General features: G+C 44.8%; 1 protein-coding gene across 1 annotated transcript in view; it reads left to right on the forward strand.

Moving 5' to 3' along the window:
• Positions 1 to 15,189, forward strand: part of PTEN (phosphatase and tensin homolog) — a 49,705-nt gene that overhangs the window by 14,540 nt on the left and 19,976 nt on the right. Inside the window, exons 2-5 of the mRNA XM_069018860.1 lie at positions 1,700 to 1,784; positions 6,438 to 6,482; positions 11,253 to 11,296; positions 14,495 to 14,733. Coding sequence (XP_068874961.1) covers positions 1,700 to 1,784; positions 6,438 to 6,482; positions 11,253 to 11,296; positions 14,495 to 14,733 — 413 coding nt within the window. The remainder of the gene's footprint in view (positions 1 to 1,699; positions 1,785 to 6,437; positions 6,483 to 11,252; positions 11,297 to 14,494; positions 14,734 to 15,189) is intronic.

The raw sequence follows: 15,189 nt of genomic DNA on the forward strand, positions 1-15,189 counted from the left end.
GGGTAATTCGGAGAAGTTTGGGCAGTTGTCCCATGGGTGATACTACAGCTGATACTGAGTTTTGTTTTGATATGCCAAAATGAAATTATTTTCCCCCTGTTGCCAGCATGAGGGCTTGTCTTCTGTGAGCAGTGCTGTTGAAAGCAGGATGCACAAGGAGGGGCTTTGGAGGATAAATGCTGGAACTGGGAGTAGGGAGTAATCAGGCTGAAATTGGGAAGGGGGAGGGAGTGATAGGGTCTATTAGCCAGGTAATTCACAGTTAATATAATTTAGAACTGGTTTCTTCTGCTTATGGCAAGGAGGAACTGATAAAACAGACATTGTTAATTATATAGCACCTTTTATTAATTAAAGAGGTGTGAACTGCTTGCTGAGTAAAATAGATCAGAGGGAAATCACAAAGTTTGTGATTTGAGGTTATCCCAAGCTCTGTAAGTTAAGCACTTTAATGTTGGGGTTTTTTTTCCCCAGTATGTGTTTTTTAGTGTTAGGGCAAGTACAGAATAAAGTACAGAATAAACTGGAAACCAGACACAAACCTGTTTCAGTGTCTGTTTTTAAGGCAGCTTCAAATATTTATTTGGCTTGCTCCAGAGCTTTCATATTTTTCTCATTGTCTGTACAAATCATCTGTTGAATGGCCCAAGCAGACCAATGTCTATTAATACTTGGATTACAACACAGTAAATGCTAATTCTTTTTTTTTTTTTTTTTGAGAGTACAAAACACTATTTCCGTGTATTCAGTTCCCAATGTTTTTCTGAAGCCTTGCAGTTAACGGTGTCAATGCGGAACTTGGTCTGTGCTGCTGTGCTCTGAGGGCTTGTGGGAACTTTGCAAGGGTGGAGTAAAGTAGTTTGTGTCCTACTTCAGGCTTTTTGTCATGTACAAGTAACTGGAATTTTAATATCTTGGACCCTGATGCAGTGTCTCCCATTCTGATGTGATTATTCTTTGGAGCTTTGGTATATTTTGACCATGAAAATAAAAACGCGTCTTAAAAGAGTAGGATAATTTAGGTTGAGAGGGCCCTCTGGAAATCACCTCCTCCAGCCCCCCTTTTTAAAGCAGGGCCAACTTCAAACATATCATGCTTTGTTCTTGCTATTCTAAAATTAGTTTGAGGAGGAGTATGTTAATGTGGCAGGGTATGGGCTGTTTCGAGCTGCTGCTTTCATTTTTGGTCTCTTTTCAGCAGAGCTTTTTTCTACATTATCATTTCTAATAATGCTTAAAACTTGGGAGGACTTTCGTTTCTGGAATTGTGTTTAAAAAAAAAAATCCGTGTATCATTTCGCCACAGGGAAAATAAATACCAGTAATTTTCTAGCAGTTGTGAACTCTTTACTACATCAACTCTAGATGTAAACTTAAAATTTCCTTATTTGCCCTTTTTCCTTAGCATTGATTTGTTTGGCCTAAATTCTTTTATCCTGGGTTGATTCTGGCAAGTGAATTGCAGGTAGTTCAGAATAAGAAATGAGAATATTTGTTCAGAAGTGGGTAATTGTTGGGGTTTTTTTGGTAAGCAAGATATGTAATCCTTTTCAGATCTGCGCATTCCCATCTATTGCTTGCAGTCTGTTGGAGTTGTTGCTCTGATTTGGGTACAGCTCCACATTTGATTAATATCCATTTAATGCTTTTGTAGGCATTTCATGTGCTTTACAAATATTTCCATAACTTGCACATTCAGATATTTATCCAAACATAATTGCTATGGGCTTTCCTGCGGAGAGGCTTGAAGGAGTGTACCGGAACAACATTGATGATGTAGTAAGGTAAGGCTTTTTTTTTCTTTTCCTTAACTTACAAAACTTGAATATTCTTTTCTGCACTCAGTTATGTCCTGTGAGGAAAGGATGTGTGTTCTGACTTGTAGAAATGGTGCGATTTCTTGCATCTCGTAGATGTTGCCTGAACAGCTTTCCTCAAAAATGTTGGAAACAACAAAAAATGGCCAGGCTGCTGTTCTGGGTTGACCCCAAATGCATATAATCTGCTTTTTTAGTGTGAAAAATTAACTTCACTAAGTTGTTTTGGAGTGGAAAAAAACCAGGTTATTTACTTATAGAAAGACATCAATCCATGCCTCTCTTCAGTGTCAAGGTTTTCCTTAGGTAGCTGATGGTATTTCAGGATAAGTTTTCCCTTTTCCTTTCTTAAACTGATAAATTAAGTGCTTGATAAGTAAATTTTGATTTCAAATAGTAAATATAGGTGACTTTATCTAAAGGCTTTTACATTTGGTAGTGTTCAGTCATTATGGACAAGGAGAAAGATCATCTAAAATCTCTTATTGCTGGTAAAAACCCCCATAGGTTGTCATTTTTAACTTCAAATAAAGTCATTACTCTGAATTGCTGGCTACAGCTGAGGAAGAGGTGGAGAGTGTTGTAGGAGCACTGTTGTAATTCATTTAGTCAAAACCCTACCTGGAGAGTGTGAGAGGTTGCATTAAAAACCAAACACTTGGTAGAAGCTGCCAAAAGTTTGTGGTTTTAGGATTAGAAGCTGAGATTTTTGTGAAGCTGCGATGCTTTGGAGGTCATTTGAAGTCATGAGCTCAGTAGCTCCATGAGAGACTTGGCCCTTGGGGCTGGGGGATAATGCAGGAAGGTTTTCAGGGAAGGTAGGAGTGGGAGTGTCTGGGCAAGGACGTGCTGCTCCCAGGTGTGAGGTGCCACGGGGAGTTTCCCATAATTGTGCAAAGTGTTCCCACACGACATTCTCGTGTCTCAGCTGGAGAGACATGGATTTGATGGATGGAGCACCCAGTGGGTACAGGACTGGCTGGATGGCTGCAGGCAAAGAGTTGTGGGCAGCAGCTCATGGTTCCTGTGGAGACCTTGAGCTGTGGGGTCCCTGAGGGGCTGGTACTGCTCAGCAGCTCTGTGGGTGACATGGACAGCGGGATTGAGGCGCCCTCAGCACGTCCAGTGGTGACACCGAGCTGTGTGGGGCAGTCACATGCTGGAGGGAAGGGATGGATCCAGAGCGACCTGGACAGGCTGAGCCCACACCGACTTCATGGAGTCCAACAAAGTGAAGTGCAAGTCCTGCCCCTGGGCCAGGGCAGCCCCCTGAGGGATCAGTCCAGGCTGGGGATGAGCAGCTGGAGCAGCCCTGGAGAAGGACCTAGGGGTGCTGTGGGTGAGAGCTGGGACCCAGAACCCCCCTGTGCCCTGGGCTGGGCCCCCAGCGTGGGCAGCAGGGGAGGGGGGGATTCTGCCCCTGTGCTCAGGTGAGACCCCACCTGGAATTCTGTGCACAGTTCTGGTGCCTCCAGCACAAGAGGGACGTGGAACTGTTGGAGCAGGTCCAGAGGAGGCCACTGAGGTGCTGAGGGGACTGGAGCACCTCCCCTCTGGAGCCAGGCTGGGAGAGCTGGGGCTGCTCAGCTGGGAGAGGAGAAGGTTGTGTGGAGAGCTCACAGCTCCTTCCAGGGCCTGAAGGGATACAGGGAAACTGGAGAGGGACCCTGCAGCAGGAACTGGAGGGCCAGGACACAGGGAATGGGTTCAGAGTGCCAGAGGGCAGGATTAGATTGGGTGTTATGAAGGAATTGTTCCCTGGCAGGGTGGGCAGGCCCTGGCACAGGGTGCCCAGAGCAGCTGGAGCTGCCCCTGGATCCCTGGCAGTGTCCAAGGCCAGGCTGGACATTGGGGCTTGGAGCAGCCTGGGACAGTGGGAGGTGTCCCTGCCCGTGGCAGGGGTGGTACAGGATGGGCTTTGAGGTCCTTTCCCACCCAGACTGTTCTGGGATCCCATGATTGTGCAATTGTTGGCAGGCAGAACTAGGGCTGCTGGAATTTCCCTGGGGATTGCGTCCAGGTTGGTACAGAAGTGAGCTGAGCTCCTCGGTTCCCACCCTGGGAGGACTCCTCACCTCACCTGACAGTCAGTGGCTCCCTGCACAGCTGCACTCAGCTGGGCTCCAGCGGGTTGGTTTTGCATGTTCAACTGTCATGACGAAAATCACCCTCCACAAATAGCACTGAGAGTGTCAGAGCCAGGAGCTGGCCAGGCTGGGGGAAGTGCAGTGCCTGCACTCTCTGGTGCCGTGGTGAGAAGTCACCACTTGTCCAGAGCTGGGCAGATCCGTGAGAGCCAGTGCAGCAGGCAGGAAGCACTCTTAGAGAGTGTGTGTACGTGTGTGTGTGTCTGCTGGGGCTGTTAACAGAGGGTGAACTTGGGTTCTCTAATCCTGTGGTTCCACACAGGAAAACATTGCTTGGGGATCAAGCAAAAGATTGCTTGGCTGCCTCTGGATCCCTGGCAGTGTCCAAGGCCAGGTTGGATGGAGCTTGGAGCAGCCTGGGACAGTGGAAGGTGTCCCTGCCCACGGCAGGGATGGAACTGGATGGGCCTTAAGGTCCCTCCCAACCCCCAAACTCCACTTCTCCAGCCAGCCTTCTTTCCCAGCAGTTAGAGGCACCTTTTCATGAAGCTGATGAAATAGCCAGTCCCTGATAAACTCCACCTTTGAAAATTGTGGGATAGGGGCAAAGGCTGGACTTTGGATAAATCACAGAATGGTTTTGGTTGGAAGGTACTTTCTCATTCCACCCCCTGCCATGGGCAGGGACACCTTCCACTATCCCAGGCTGCTCCAAGCCCCAATGTCCAAGCTGGCCTTGGACACCTCCAGGGATTCAGGGGCACCCTGTGCCAGGGCCTCACCACCTTCTCAGCCAAGAATTTCTTCCTAATATCTAATCTAACATGGGAATAATGTAAATCAATAGGCAGGAGTCTTGGAAGGCCCTCTTCCATCCACGGCGTTGATTTCAGTAGCTTCTGAATGAAGGAAAATACATTTTAGTGGTTGAGTAGGTAGATATGTGTAAATTAGATTTTAGTACTGGAATGCCTATATAATTATTAAGCTGTCCATAAATAATGATCAAAAGGAGCGGTGATCACCTAAAAGCATCATCAACCAAATTAAGATAAGCAGAGATGTAAATTAAGTGACTGCAGGGAACTGGATGCTCAATTATGATTTAAACAAGAATAAAATGTGATCATGCAGCATTCTGCATGTTGCAGTCCTCATATGCTCCAGTCATCATTTTATTGTGGATTTTTTTTCCAAGTGCTTTTTATGCAGAAATTCAAGGTGCTCGAGCTCCCAACTGGTATTGAGCCAGGATCATCCAGCAGTGGGCTTTTTCTGAATAGCTGGTACCCTGACAAATTCTAGGATGAGAAGTCCAACCTGCACTGCTGGCTGTCTCCTGTGACTGACACTTGGAGGGGTTTTGGGTGGAATTTTGTCCTTAAAAAAAATCCTTGCCTGGAAGCTTATGCTCCACTGTGTGGATGTTCCTGAAAGGCAGAGCCGGCTCTCCTCGCTCTCCAGTGTGTGTTAACAAGCAGGAGCATCTCCTGAAACAAATCCCTGTGTCCACCACCTTCCTGAGGCTCTCCAAGGCTGCCAACGGGGGCACCAGTGGGAGTCATGGAGTGTATTTTCCTGATGCTCTGGGAATCTGCCACTCGGCGCTGCACAAGGAGCACTCACATCTGTTCCCATTTTCACGCAGGCCTTTAACCACAGAGCTGTTCTAGGTTCTTCTGGAATATTATGACCGATAACCAGAGCTTGTTTTTGCTTGAGCTTTCCAGGATTTCAGCAGCTAGTGTTTCTTTTCAATTTGAACAGCCTGTTCTGTCATGGCTAATTAAATTCCTTCTGGCTGATGTGCAGATACACACTGTTGATGATGTTAAGTGTAAACATTTGCATGTTATTTCTTCTTGCACATTGCCAGGTGACACATCATATATAATCACAGCAATTCTGATGAATCATGCTTGCAGTTTGGCTCGCCGAGGCTTGTTTGGGAAGTTTGTGTTCCAAAGTGAGCATGGAAATGAAATGAGTGTGAAAAAGTGTAGTGGTCCTCCTTCCAAAACCCAGAATATCACTGGGGACTGATTTCAGTGGCAAATAATAAAAAAACCTGGGATTAAAATGAATGATTCTGGCTGGAGCTGGAACACAAGAGCTATTTTAACTGCTTTTCTTCATTTGGCAAAATATTTTGCATAAATGATTGAATGGGAAGTGTTTACAGATACCTGGTGTAATCAGTGCTTTCTGGTTAAAAATAAACAAGCCTTCCTCAGCTTCTTACAGTGATCTGCAGGTGTTTTAGGAATCAGGAAATCAGTCCATGCACAGTAGATATTTCAGTTTCAGGTCAGATCTTGGTTTCCTTAGTTGCATTAGTTGTGTTATCCATGCTGCTGGATTATTTGGATGAGTGAGGTTTCCAACACTCTGCCTCCTTGATTTTTGGGGCACTGCAGGGCTGGGACTGGAAATGCAGAACTGCACATGCTGGGTGGTGCTTTAAGGATGCTGCGAATTAAGGTCAACATTAGTGCAATGTATATTAATACCTGCTTTTTTTTTTCTCTTGAAGGTTTTTGGATTCAAAGCATAAAAACCATTACAAGATATACAATCTGTAAGTATGCTCTTAAAGATGCATTCTCCAAAATAATGACTTCTGAAAATAGCTGAGGAGTGCAAGTGGCTTGTTGCTGTCCTGAAGCAGAGCTGGAGATGTTTTGCACATTTCTTAAAACAATTAAGGCTGATTGAGAGCACTGGTACTTCATTTAGTGGAGCTGAGTGAGGTTAAATGAAATGCTGGTGTGTATTCATGTTACTTGAACGCTTTTAAATGACTTGGCATCCAGCCCATCTGGAGCTTGGGCCATGTGATTAAAAAGTGAAAAGTAATTCACAGCAGGCTTTCTGTTCATGTATTAATGTCCAATTGCCAAATGAATATTTTCCTGGGTTTTTCTCTTTGCTTTTTTTAATCAAACTGCATTGGTACCCAGACTCTGTTTGCTTCCTCCCTCTTCTTGTCTGTCCCTGTTTATTACTTTCAAAAAGCTGTTGGAGCAATTGGTGGTGGTTTCTCACTTCTCTGAGTGTAGTGTTTTCCTCTGAAAGTTTATTTCTGCAGAGAGTTGTTATTGTTACAGGAATTTTCTGGCTTGGGTGGTTTTTGTTGTTGTTGTTGTTCCTTCATCAAACTTATATGTTAGTTTAGGCTAATTTCATTTGTATAAATTATTTGGTGATGTCAGCTGATGTTGAAGAGTCATGCTTTTCCTACCCTTCATTTTTTCCTGAAAATCTAAGTTGAAGATTGATTCTCTGCACTGTTACAGCTTAATTTTTTTTTAGTGAGTATGCTCCTAAACATCTGCAATTAATAGAAAAATTACTATAGTACTGAAATCCAGGCAGTGAGTGACATTGTAATCTGTCGGCCATTAAAATAAATATTTAAAAATAAGGATTTAAACCTGCCTCTACGTTAACTAAATGATTATTCATCAGTCAGCTGCTTCCTGATAATTGGAGAGAAGTGACAGCAGAAGCTGAAGAACCTCACAGTGGTCATTGAAGTTGTTGTGGGGTAGGATGGGGCAGAAAAAGATACATAAATGGAAGAGTCATTGGCCACCTTTCATAGATTTCAGCAGCACAATTATATTTTCCAGCTTAGGAGCTTTCCAGAGTGTTACCCTTTTAACAGATGGATAAAATTTCTGGTTGGAAAGGCCAGTGCTTCCCAGCAGAGCTGATGGCTCCTTGGCATGTGGGTGCAGGTAGAGGAGGTAATTCCTGCCTCTCTTCCTTTGGAGTCCTCTGGAGTCAGCACTGGAGATCCGGATTGTTTAAAATCAAACTACCCTGGGTAATCAGTCCCCCCAAAGCCTCCTGGCAGCTCCTGCCTGTTTTGGGGAGCAAGGCAGAGCAAGAACAGCTAAACTCAGGCTGCTGCTGCCTGGGGCCAGTGCAGCTGTCACCTGCTGGGAAGGGTGGCTTTGGTGTGGCTGACGCGGGCTGGGTTTGCTGAGCCCCTCGTTCCAGTGTGGCTCCAGAGGTGCCAGGTAACAACCAGAGGCTGCTGGTGTAAACTTGTCAGAAAGGAGGGTTTTAGTGAGTCTGAGCATCTTTTCGAGCACCACCTCCCTGAGGAGCTACTTGCTAAGTTTCCACTTTGTTGTCTGCCAGAAACCTCATTTTACTGTAAAAAAGCTCAACCCAGTCCCCCAGCCCTGCAGAGGAACAGCTTTAAAGTTTGTGAGTGAAAAGAACAGTGATGAGGCAAATGCATTTGACATTTCTGGTGCTGCTCTGTGTGTTTTCAGCTGTGGAAAAAACTTGTCCAGGTGTGCCAAAGGTTTTTGTCTTCAGGCTCTTCTATATAAAAATTGATTTCCTTGTTGCTAACTGCAAAACAGTCACAAATGAAACTTCCTAGAATTACTGTATTCATCCTCAGATGAAAACTTTTGGAGGATTAAACTGTTTATCCCTGTCTGGAGAGACCAGGTTATCTCTTAATCTTTGTGCAGGCAAAGTTTATACACATAAAATGCCATCAGGTGAATTGTGGCGATGTTTGGTCAGGAGATGGGAAGGAATTGCATCCATCAGGTATTCCAGAGAACTTCATGTCTTCAGATAAAGCTGATCCTTTGTAAATAATGATCTATTGTCTGTGTTTCAAAGCAGGAGGTGGGAGTTCAGAAGAGTTATGTGATTATAGTCAGAATTATTTCAAAATCTGTCATGGGATTTGAGTTCCCTTAAGGTAGCTGTTCCATGAAGTTGATAATGATGTATGTATTGAGCAGTTTTATCTAAAAGGATTTAGAGATTTTTCTGAAATTATGTCATCTATGCCCCATCCTCACATCTTGGCTTTTAACTTCCCAGCAGTTTGAGCAGTTTGATTTTCCTTCTTGTTTGTGTTGCTTCTCTCCTGTGTTCCTTTAACCTCTTGCTATTTCTTTAGTATTCCCTTTTAATTTAAATTTGTTCTTCCACTTCGATCTCCTAACTTCCTGTGCTGCTGGATTGTCACCTGCCCTGTTGTAATCATCTCCATCTTCTGCAGTGGATTTCCTTGAACTGTCCTACAGGCAGGTGGTTAAAGGAAGGAGTTCTGATGAAAATGGGATTTTCTGTGCTTGCTGTGTCCCTGGCACTGGGCTCTGGCAGAGGAAGCCCATAGTCCTGTCAGCAGTGGGGCCACGACTGATCAGGAAGGTGCCTGGCTGGCAGGATTTTGCTTCTGGGTTGCTTTAAACTCACTTTGATCCTAAGGAGGATCCCAAGAACAGGCCAACCCCTTCCTTACCTCAGAAATGCAAACAAATATTCAGATTTCATCTGGAGATCTGACTCTCTTTCAGCTATAATAGTGTTTAAAAGCCCCACAACTGCATTGGAAGTGTTAAGCCCCCCCAGCATCCCCAGAGTGTGTGTTGGTGGGATTTCTGCTGCAAAAACACACGGATTTGGTGCAGCTGAGGCTGGAGCTCTGCATTGGTTGTGTTCAGCTCCCAGAAGAGGGCAGAGGGAGGGACATGACCGTGTCCTCAGTTTCTATCCTTGGTATCAGCAAAATGATTTTTTTATCCCTCAGGGTATTCTACTTCATGATACTCTCTTGAAGTTCCAAATTTGATGTTTTTCTGCCCATATGTGGATTTTTTTTAAACATTTGAAGACTTTCATCTCTTACTCCCCGTTTGAGCTGGGTGTTTCTTTAAAAGGAGGCAGGAAACTTTCCTGGATAAGATGCTTTGTGTTAACTGCTTTGCTTCCTAGCAGCCTCCAAAGTTCCTGTGCTGAGGGCTGCTCCATCCCCCTTGGATGTACATCCTGCATCCAGCCTTTCTTCTCAAAGGCTCAAGTGCACATAACATTTTTGTGAGTCCCCTCTGCCAGCTTAACCTGCTCACTTCTGACTCAGAGAAAGTGTCAGCAGTGTGATTGGAGTTGTGAAAGCTGCCAGGCTTTTCCCTGGCAGAGGGTAGAGCCGAGAAGGCTCTGGAATCCAGGGAAGGGGAAGCACTGAGAGCATGTGCAGCCCCAGCAGAGCTGCCTGTGTCCCTGCCTGTGTCTGTCGTGGGCAGAGCTCAGGGCAGCACTGGGAGGCTCCAGTTACAGTCGTGCAAGGAGCAGCCCAAAAGTTTGCGTGTCTGAAAGTGTCAGCTAAGCTCCACATGGCTCCAAAGGGCTGCAGTCATAACATACCTGGTAAGCAGAGATGAGTTCATACCAGTCCTGAAACTGGTGTGGGAATTAGAATCCTCTGAAGAGTATGGGCTGTAACCAGAACTGAAGACCTAGGTGTGATTTATCTACTGAAATGACTCCAGTAGTTGTGTTTCAACCTCTTTCATAGAATCCCAGAATGGTTTGGGTTGGAAGGACCTTAAACATCATCTTGTTCCAACCCCCTGCTGTGGGCAGGGATGCCATTCACTAGGTCAGGTTGCTCAGGTCCCCATCCAAGCTGCTCTTGGCAGGATTTGAGGCAGGATTGTTCCCAGTTTTCCTTTCTGAACTGCGCTTCCACTCTCACCATTTTGCCTGCGGGGAGCAGCTCCAAGGAAAGTTCTAGAGGGTATGCACTCTTGCCTTCTTTCCCCTTACCCCAAGATCTGATCTGGTCATTCCTTAATGTGCTGTTTTGGGGTTGTTTCTGCCTGTGACTGGTGTTTACCCTTGGGCAAGTCACCCTGTAAGGCAAATCCAGTGTGGTTTGCTGTGCTCCTGTCCAGCTGGAGAGGGTCTTCTCAAGTGGTGAGAGGCTGATGCAACTCCAGAGCCTTCAGAAATGTACCATTTCCTGGGTCTGAGGGGGAACATGGCTGACTGGCCTACAGGGTTCACTTAAATTCAGGAATCAATGCCAAGTGGCAGAGCAGTGTCCCAATCCCTGCTTGATACAAGTGGTCTCTGTGATAATACTCAGTGGGGCTCGTGGTGGTCCTGTGATGTCCTTGTGACCCCCATCACTCCGAGCACCCATGCAGCTGCTGAGGCACCGTGACCTGTGTTCTGAGGATCCCTTGGGTGAAGGCCACAGCTGTCTGCTCTCCGTGTGTTTGGCAGCAGAAAGGTGCTCCAGTGCTGGAGCTGCTCATGCACAGGGTTAGAAGGTAATAATCCATTGCATTACGTGCATGAATTGAGTCATGCTGACTAAAACTACAATTACCAGAGGGTGAGTATTTGCATTGCAGTAAAAAAACTCATACTTTAGTGAGCAGTCTACAGCAAAACAGTTTTTCTGTGTGTAACCTCTAGTTTTAAATCATAAAGGTGATGGGCATGCATGATTTTCCTGGGTGTTACAGATGCTGGGAGTGCCTCAGAGACTTGTCTTGAACTCTTGTCTATTTTTCTTTTTCAGATGTGCTGAAAGACATTATGACACCGCCAAATTTAACTGCAGAGGTACGTTTCTACTGCCTAATGTGTGTTCTCTTGAAACCTCAGTGAATGGAGGCCTAAAGGAGGAGCTGATGAATAGTCGTGTAGGAGATTTGGGCACAAGGAATGATGTCAGATTGCTTTGAGTCATTGGAAAAACTTGCTATATTCTTGGTGCTTTCAAAAAAGTGTGTTCCTGACAGTTAAAGATCAAGATCTAATAAAAAGTCTACAGTTGCAAGAAATTTCTGCAGAATGGGTTACACAGAAGGTTCAGTTCAGTGAAGTACAAACTTCTTGTACAATTTACACATGAGGTTCGGAGGAGTCTGGTTTTTATGAAGGATGAAAATGGAGAACACTTAAGCCATTATCACTATACATACAAAGCAACTTTTGGAAGATCTGGCAGAACCTTCAGATGCTAAAAAAAAATTAATTCCCATATGATGCCTCTTAGAGACGAGTTGGGTCTTAGACACTTTGCAGAGCTACCAAAAGCAGTGGGGAATCTTTCAGGGGTGCCTTTTGACCAGCTCCTTGTGAGTGGATACTCATGTACCTGTTGTATCAGTATTACCTCCCCAGCTAATAAATAAATGCAGGTTTACCTTTGTTCTTTGGCCAGAGGAGCATCTCTTGCTCAGTAGTAGAGCTTGTAGTTCCTGTGCTTCAGATGAGGGGAGATGAGGAGTTCTTGTGCCTTCAGAATTGTAGGAGATGAACAAATTTTGGCCTCACTGGCTTATTCTACATCATAGCAAGGGCTTAACTTCTGTTTTTCATTTTTATTATTTTAAACCATCCTTTTAGTTATGAAGAGGGTTTAGAACGTGACCGAAATGTAATTGGCTGCTTTAATGTCTGAATATAGAAGGACTGAAATTGTCTTGTTGAAATTGTCACCGCTTCTGATTTGCTCTTACGATGTTGAATGACAGTGCCCTGAAACCTCACTCCGTACACACCAGCCAGAAAAAAGTATTTTAGGATCTGCTTGAGCAGTGCTTTGGGTAAGAAGAGAAGAGGACGTGTTCTAATATGGCCAGAACATATGTTTGCTTTAATTTCTGCTTTTTGGTACGGGGGTGCTCAGCTCCCTTTGCTGTCAATCCCAGCCCCAAACGCTGTTTGTGACAGCACCTTTCACAGCTCCTCTGCACAAGATGTGTTGCATTCTTTAATTTTCACCCCCCGAATTAGTTAACCTCAGATAACCAAATTGGTGACTCAGGACTTCCCTTAGCAGAGGAACAAAAGTTCCACTTGAGAGTCTCCTGAAGTGAACTGACTGCAAAGGGAACTTCTGATTCGTACACTGAGCTTGAAACACCAGAGTAGTTCATTATTTACCCAGGATGATCTTGCATCACATTAAACACTGAAAGCTCTTCATCTTCTTTGAGCACTGGCTTTGTGTCCATGGTTTTTCCAGTTTCTGAAATCCATCCATGCTGGAATTGCCTTCTTCTTTGCCACAGGCTTTCCTTTATTTTTTTTTTTTTTTTAAACTCTTCTGTGTGCTATGGGATTTTTCTTGCAACATGTAGGGGCTTGGAGAGAGTAATCAGGACTATTCTCCATGCTGTGTGCTCCATTGCTAGGAATCAAAATCCATGGAGGGACCTGCACCTTTCTCAAGGACCTGCTCAAGACCGTGCAGCTTAGTGTTTCCTTTCTCTTAATCCCTCCGCTCCATCCCAGGGCACCCATTTCATCTTCTCACTCCAGCTTTGAAGAAGGTACCCCAAGGTTTGCTTTTGACTGCAAATCTTGGATAGCATCTTCAGCGTCCTGTGAGTGCTTGTGGTTTTTCAGGCTGTTCTTTCAGGACTTCTTGACTCCCCTTTTCGTGGGAGCCTTGCTGGCTGTAGTTGTGATAGACTCAAAGCCATACAGACAAATTTGCAGTAATTTTGCAGCTTCTTTTCTTAGGGATTTCTAAATAAATTCCATCTTGAAGTTCACATAAAACTTTGGGGATCATTTGGGAAGCCTTTGGATCTTCCATGTGGAAGAGTTTATTACTGTGTGTTGATGTTTGTGAACATGTGTTGCCTCTTTAGCAAAGATGATTCACTTTATCATCTTCCCTGTTTGTTCTGGGAGATGAAGTGGGCAGTCTGTCCTGTGAGTGAATAAACTGTCCTTGTGGATCCCTCCAAAAGGCTGTGGACTTGTCCTGCAGTCCTTCAGCAGTTCCATAACTTCATCCCTCACTTCTGCTCTTGGAGTCCTTGGGGATTCATCAAAAGGAGCCCTGTGTGCGTGACTACAGAGCAGTGCTTACGAAACCAATACAGGCACTTGCCAAAAAATGAAATGTATTCATTTTTAGCCCAGAAAAGGAAATGGTGTTTCTAGCTGAGAATTTTGACGTGAACCAGAGTTGTGTTTGTAAGATCCCAAGGCTGTCAGAGGGGAATTGGGGTGCACTTCATCAAGTGCTGTTCTGCTGAAACCAGAACCTTGTGTGTAGTGCTGCTGGTCAGGGGGACATTGTCCCTCATCTGATCTGAGGTGGGAGAAGTTTGGGTGCTTCTCTCTGCTTATTTTTGGCTCTCTTGGGTTTCCTTCCATTTCCTGCATTGCTCAAAATTCTTTACATCTCCAGATGGAAAAATGTGTGTGTGAATACACCCATGCAGAAAGGATGATGTTGCTTGGTGCCCCATAAGTGTTGCCAGTGCCTTACCTGAGATTGCTCTCCCAGTTACCATTTGTGAAATATGGAAATGGCAGGTTTTTGTTTCACAAGGCCTTTGAGCGAATTCGGAGAGTTTGTTCCCATTGTAGAGCCAACTGCGTTCAGTAATTTTTCAGCAAAGCTCCTGTTGTCTGCTCAGTGGCTGAGGTCTGGCCTTGTTCTCTCTCAGCAGGTAGTTTAATTATTGCTGGAGTAATGGCTTTTCACAAGGTTATTCTGTGTGCCAGCACGCTCCTAAATTCTAGAAAATTCGTGTTACAGAGCCTGTGCCACTCGGTTCAATAGAGGTGTGAAATAGTTGCTTCATGGAGCAAGATGCCTGCTGATGGATTACTGGAGAAATGTCTGCAGTGCTTATGACATGATGAATAATACTGGAATTAAAAATACATTTAGATATGTAAGATGGGGTGTTTATTGAATAACTTAATTTTTATATGCTTATCACAAAGGTTGACCTGTCTGAGCTTGCTTTGCCTGTCAAGGTTCTGATGAACTCCTCCTTCTCCCTGCAGTTGCACAGTATCCTTTTGAAGACCATAACCCACCACAGCTGGAGCTCATCAAACCTTTTTGTGAAGATCTTGACCAGTGGCTAAGTGAAGATGACAATCATGTGGCAGCAATCCACTGTAAAGCTGGAAAGGGACGAACTGGTGTAATGATTTGTGCATATTTGTTGCATCGAGGCAAGTTTTTAAGGGCCCAAGAAGCCCTGGATTTCTATGGGGAAGTAAGGACCAGAGACAAGAAGGTGAGCTGTTCCCTGTTCTTCTGTCCCCCTACCTGTAACTTGCTGCTTTTCCTCTTTGAGGTCCATTTGATGCTCGAACCCTTTAAGAAATCCATCCCATTAGTTGCAATGTCTGATTTAGCTTCAGTGGGATTGGATCAGTGCAGCTGGAAATGGAAAAGCTTTCCTAAGCAGCAGTAGCCTTTAGTCACAACACTAAACCAGCCTGGTTTTAACATGTCCTGTTCAAGAAGACCTGGACAGTTGATTTTAAATGGCTTTTTCAGCACTGTTCTGCCACGTGGTGCATCAGAGGGGCAGTGAACTTTCTCGTTCAGCATTTTCAGCCCAAATGCGAGGATTGTTCCAGCTTATTGTGCCTGAATGGATGAGTTGTTCATCTCCTCAGGTTCCCTTAACTGCTGTGGTGGGGTTTGGAGATGCATAGGGGAATATCCCGACTGGAAGACCCTTATT

Source organism: Aphelocoma coerulescens, chromosome 6 (assembly GCF_041296385.1).
Source record: "Aphelocoma coerulescens isolate FSJ_1873_10779 chromosome 6, UR_Acoe_1.0, whole genome shotgun sequence".
Taxonomy (NCBI): Eukaryota; Metazoa; Chordata; class Aves; order Passeriformes; family Corvidae; genus Aphelocoma; species Aphelocoma coerulescens.